Source organism: Microtus ochrogaster, chromosome 16 (assembly GCF_000317375.1).
Source record: "Microtus ochrogaster isolate Prairie Vole_2 chromosome 16, MicOch1.0, whole genome shotgun sequence".
In the NCBI taxonomy this organism is placed as follows: Eukaryota; Metazoa; Chordata; class Mammalia; order Rodentia; family Cricetidae; genus Microtus; species Microtus ochrogaster.
In genome coordinates this window covers 15,730,880-15,736,879 of record NC_022018.1, presented here as the reverse complement: position 1 = coordinate 15,736,879, position 6,000 = coordinate 15,730,880, and the positions used below count along the sequence as shown (strand labels likewise).

Sequence of the window (6,000 nt, the reverse complement as noted above, 5' to 3'; positions counted from 1 at the left end):
CTTCCCACAGGTCAGAAAACCCTGATTGCTCTATGAGCAGATGAGGGAGGGGGACTTGATCGGGGAATGGGGAGGGAAATGGGAGGCGGTTGCGGGGAGGAGGTAGAAATCCTTAATAAATAAATAAATTTAAAAAAATAAAATAAATAAAAATAAAATAATAAAAAAAAAAAGAAAAGCACTTAAGTCAGGAATTGTAGGTTGAGCTTAAGTATACAACTATTCCTAGGTCTAAATACAAAGTTGAGTGTTGAGTTCCTGCCTTGAATGAGTTGAGAATTCCATATTTAAGCTAGTTTGTTCTATCAGTGGCTTTTTTATACCTTTTATTACAATGTGATACCCTAATTATACATTGATCGTATTGGAGAATAAAATAGTCTTACCCAGGCACTATAAATCTTTGCTTTGTTGGGTTTGTGGGCATATTGAGCAAACTGTTGCTTTTAAAATATAATGTGAGCTGGGCACTGTAGTGTGTATTTGGAAGACGGAAGCTGGAGGATCCTTTGAGATCAGAGGTTTGAAACTAGCCTGGGTAACTAGTGAAGGGCAGGTGCGCTATAGTAACTAGTCTCAGCTAGGACAGACCGTTGGCTCTGCGGGAATTGAAGAGAGTTTATCAGTAGCAGCTATTCTGGTCAGTGAACCCTAACTGCTTCTTCTTTTTTTTAAAAAAAAATATTTATTTATTTATTATGTATACAATATTCTGTGTGTATGCCCACAGGCCAGAAGAGGGCACCAGACACCATTACAGATGGTTGTGAGCCACCATGTGGTTGCTGGGAATTGAACTCAGGACCTTTGGAAGAACAGGCAATGAATGCTCTTAACCCCTGAGCCATCTCTCCAACCCTAACTGCTTCTAAACTTTGTTCTCTTGTTGCTGTGTTAGGCACATTGTCCTACACACTGTTCTATTGCTGCGAAGAGACACCATGACCATGGCAGTTTTTATAAAGGAAAACATTTCATAGAGGCCTGCTCAGTTTCTGAGGGTTAGTTCATTATAGTCCTGGCGGGAAGCATGGCGGCATGCAGGCAGACATGTGCTGGAGACAGAACTGAGAGTTCTATGTCCTGAGCAATAGGTAGCAGGATGAAAGAGCCACTGGGCTGACTTTGATGCTTGAAACCTCAGAGTCTCCTCCCATTGACACACTTCCAACAAGACCACCCTACTGTACTGCAGAAGGCCCTTCCTTCATAACCTTCTCAAGTAGTGTCTTTCCCAAATGACTGAGCATTCAAATCGTGAGCCATGGGGGCCATTCTTATTCTTATTCAAACCACCACTCATTTTCCAGAAAATTCCTTCAGTTTGATTTTCTATATTATATTTTGTTTGTTTGCTTTTGAGGCAAGGTCCCACAGTACGTAGCCCTGGCTGGCCTGGGACTTGCTATGTAAACCTGGCCTCAAACTCATAAAGATTCACCTGCCTCTGCCTTCGCAGTACTGGATTTAAAGGCATGCACCTGTGTGCCCAGCTTGTTTATGTTTTGGAAGTTGTGATACTCCCTTTTCCTGAGTGCAGGGATCTCAGGTGTGCCCACCATGCCTGTTCCACTTTTCTTTGTGTCAGGTAGGAATTTTAATGCTGATGTTCAGACAAGGGATACTTTACTCCTCCACCCTTTAGTTCATTCCCAGTGTCTTGTGCGTTTGAGCCTGTGTTCTCATGTTCTTAGGTTTGGTGGTATGGTTAGTGTTCTTTGCTGAGGAAGAAGGAGGGGAAACAAGAGCTTCACTGAGTTCTCCAGGTGGTTTCAGACTTAGAGCCTGTAGCCGTCGCCAATGCCGAAGCTGTGTGTGCCACCACAGCAGGTTCTACATTGTCGGTCACACCAGTCTTTACACAGGCATCTGGTGACATACTCTACTGTGAGATATTAATGCTCATTCATTTCTTTAAGATTAATATTACCTTATTAAGACAAGGTCTCATTATGTAGCCTCTCTGGCCTTGAACTTGCAAAGATCTGCCTTCAGATTCCTCGTGTTAAAGGGCACATAGGGATCTGAGTGCTACTATATATTGGTTCCAGAGTTTGAGAGGAACAGTGAGACACAAGAACAGCTTTACGTATTATTGTAAAGGGTTATAACCAAGCTAAAATTAATGTTTAGTAACCCTGTTTGTGATTAAATTTTTAAAAATCAATCTTTAAATATGATTTTTCAAATGCTTCTCTCCTTTGTAGTGGAAGCAGTGGAGGAAGTGGAAGTCGAGAAAACAGTGGGAGCAGCAGTATTGGCATTCCCATTGCTGTGCCCACGCCTTCACCTCCCACTGCTGGCCCAGGTATGCTACCTCGTGCTCTCAACTTTATATTTATTCGTATTGGATAAAATTCTTTATTAGATTGTGGCTATAGCTATAATAAAGGTGAATAACATATTTTAGATTGATTTTCACAAAGTTGTTGGTTGTACCAGCTGTTTGTGTGTGATACTGTCTTAAGTCAGTTTGGGGCCGTTTTGCTTTTAGTAATGCTTATTTTTGTGAATAGTTAAGATTGATCAGAAGGAAATCTATATTATATTTCATTCAGAAGGTCAGTATTGTTAAACTAATTTATTTGTGACTTTCCTATTTATGGATGAGATTCACAATAGGTGCATTACACCTATTTTAGTGTAATGCAGTGACTATAAGATGAGATTTTAAAATAGGGAAGTTTATTTTTCCTTTTTAGAAAGTATATAAATGTAAGATATTCTGGGAGAGCATTCAGTTAACCCTTTGGAATTTAGTCAGTGAAATGGAGACTTTTGAGATAGGTTGTTTCTGTGTAGTTCAGGCTGTCCAGAAAGAAAGACTTTACAGTATTCAAAAACATACATTTGAAAGATAAGCATAATGAAAAAAATATTAGAGGATAATATTCTTAGCTTCTCATATAGCATTGAAGGAGAATGATCTGGGTATAAACAGGTTCATTTGCAGTTTTTGCACTTCTGAACTCAAAGGCCTTTCTACTTAGTAAAACACTTTCCATTTGAATGTGCTCTGCATCTGGATGTTTCTTTGTTGTTTGTCTTCTTTGTAGTATGCTGTGTTTTCCTGTCATTTTAGAAAGTTTAATTCTGTTTTCTTATACTCTGGCCTGAATCATAAACTATTTTATTGGAAAACATTTCTGTCTTGATTCCTTGTGAAGTCCTGATTCTCCCAGTGAGCACGGGGGGGTGGAGGATGCATAGGCATCCGGGAGCATTAAATTACACTTTGTACAGTTTCAGTAAGCTCCTATGGCCAAAGATCGCAGGTTCTTACAGTTATTAGATTGTAGATGATAATCCTAAACTAAAGAATTAAATTAAATCTGAGCCAGGCCGTGGTGGCGCACACCTTTAATCCCAGCGCTTGGGAAACAGAGGCAGGTAGATCTCTGTGAGTTTGAGGCCAGCCTGGTCTACAAGAGCTAGTTCCAGGACAGGCTCTAAAGCTACAGAGAAACTGTGTCTCAAAAAACCAAAAAATAAAATAAAAAAATAATAAAATAAAATAGATAAAAAAATAAAATTTCAAACTGAATGATAGTGATGTCTTCTGGTGAAAGACCTATTTTCATTGTTCTTCACTACCCTGCAGAATGGTCCTGTGTGTGGTTTATAACCAACTTAATGGACTTATTTATTTATTTATTTAGATTGAGGGAAACTAGCTCTTATTGTTCAAAAAAGATCTTAAATTAACAGTGTCTCTGATCTCCTTTCACTGAGTGCTGCGTGTTTGGAACTCCATCTTGTGTTCAGGCAGTCAGAGCCCCAGGGCAGAGGTGGAGACAGGAATCAGAACATGGAAGGAAAATACAGTGTGTGTGATACAGGGATTTGCTCTGAAGCTGGCCTTTGGCTCATACTTTGGAAAAGTTTGATGCAGCCTAGGTTGTAAGATGTTAAGAATTAACTTTCTTAATAATATGCAATCAAATTGTTTTCTAGTTGGGAAGGATTAGACTGAGTTATAAAGAATTCTACATTCTGTAGAGGTTTTTTTTTGTTTGTTTTTATTTTTTTAAACTCTTTTATTCTTTGACTCCTTGGGGGCCTGCCACCCAACTCCCAAATAAATACACGAAGACTTTTACTTACTTGTGAATGCTGGCTTTGGCTTGACTTACTTAGCCAGCTTGTCTTAACTTTAATTATCCCATCTACCTTTGCCTCTGGGCCTTTAACTTGTTTATTCTGTATAGCTTTCTTTACTTACTCTGTAGCTGGCTGTGTGGTTGGGAGGCTTGCCCCTTGGTGTCCTCTCCTTCTTTTGCTCCCCCATTCTTTTTTCTTCCATTTATTCTGTCTGCCGCTCCTATTTGTCTCTCCTGCCCAGCTATTGGCCATTTAGGTGTTTCTGGCTGGCAAAGCAAGACAACTTTATAGAGTTAAATGCACATAAAAGAATGCAACACATCTTTACATCATTAAACAAATATTCCACAGCATAAACAAATATAACACATATTAAGCTAATATTCCACAGCAACATTCAATTTAGAAGTATGCAGTAATATGTGTAAGAATAATGTGGTGTCTTCTATGAGAACTGGATTTCCATGTAGGTTAAATAAACTGACAACATTTACATAGACTGAGGATAAAGCATAGCGGTAGAGAGGGAAGGAGATAATACAAACATGTGGCTGGCAACAGCACTGAAAGACTCTTTGTGAAAACAACATCCTCTCAAGCATATGTAATACCTGGAAAACAGTCATTGGAACCACATGAGATGCCCCTTTTTGTGATCACTGGATAGTAACAGTGTAGGTGTCTCTGTGTGCCAGTCCTGATGGAGATCTGGACATTTCTGGTGAAATTTGTTGATGTGCGCACTTTATAGACTCTTGTTACCTAGACAGATGAAGCCAGCACCTACTCCAATTTCTCAGTTCAGTTCTAGATATTAACCTCAGAATACCTGTTCTCAAAATACTAGTTCTCAAAAAGATTTCTCCATAGATTTTTGTGGTCAAAGATTTATTCATTGTTCATATTTTTTGTTGTTAGAGATTTTATTCTAGAGGCTTCATGCAGTTGTTGCTTGACGGCTATGCTCTGTGAACTTGTGTATTAATGCATCTCACAGCTGTGTCACTTTGGATTCGAATACAGTCATTTTATAGGTGTAAGCCACTCCAAGGACAGCTTTTCGGGGTCCTCCAATTTTTAATTTTTAAGTGTGAATTCAAAGGCAAAAACATTAGTAAACCATTTATTCAGAGCATTGACTTTGAGAGCAGCAGGACCAGTCAGTATCGACAGGGAGGAATTAGGTATAAATTTCAGTTCGTAGAACCTATTCTAGACCTACTTAGTTAAAAACTCTGGAGATGGGACCCAGAAATCTACATTACAACAAGCCTTTCAAGGGGAGATTTTCATCAGCACTGAAGCTTAAGAACAGTTGTCCTAGGGAAATTCAGGAACTATATTTAGCAGTGTTCATTCATAGGAGTAATATTTTTTAGTAGTGCTAAGAATAGCACCAATGTAAATATTTAGTAACAGTAATTATTAGCAGATATTAAAAAAATCAGTGAAATATCCTTAACTGACAGTTTAAATTTTATTACTTAACTTGGATTATTTAGCCAGATAGAATTTTGAATCAAATTCTGAAACTATGGCTATGGAAAAGAGGTCATTTCTGAAGCAGTTATGAAGGTCCCATAACTAACAACTTTTATCTCAGACTATCTGTGGTACTCATTTTGTTAGAGAAAGTTTACATATAAAACTCTATATAGTTGTTCTTTGTTTCCTTGGATGATTTATTCTTGAATACTCCCACCTTCATTAGATAAAAAAATCCTTAGTTATTTTAAGTTCCTTATAAAAAAATGGCATGGTACCTTCAGCCAACTTACATATCTATGCTTTATTATGTTTAAAGTTATCTCTAGGTTACTCATCATACCAGTATAATGTAAGTAGTGTAAACAGTTGTCACTGTTTCGGGAGCACTCTGAAATGCACGTGCAGATTACA

The 6,000-nt window shown here is 38.2% G+C and overlaps 1 protein-coding gene across 10 annotated transcripts in view; it reads left to right on the top strand.

The window, feature by feature from the left end:
* Abi1 (abl interactor 1) overlaps positions 1–6,000 on the top strand; it is an 89,182-nt gene that overhangs the window by 70,415 nt on the left and 12,767 nt on the right. For all 10 annotated transcript variants that reach the window (XM_005354758.1, XM_005354753.1, XM_005354750.1 and 7 more), the window contains one exon: positions 2,208–2,308. In XM_005354758.1, the coding sequence (XP_005354815.1) occupies positions 2,208–2,308 (101 nt within the window). The remainder of the gene's footprint in view (positions 1–2,207; positions 2,309–6,000) is intronic.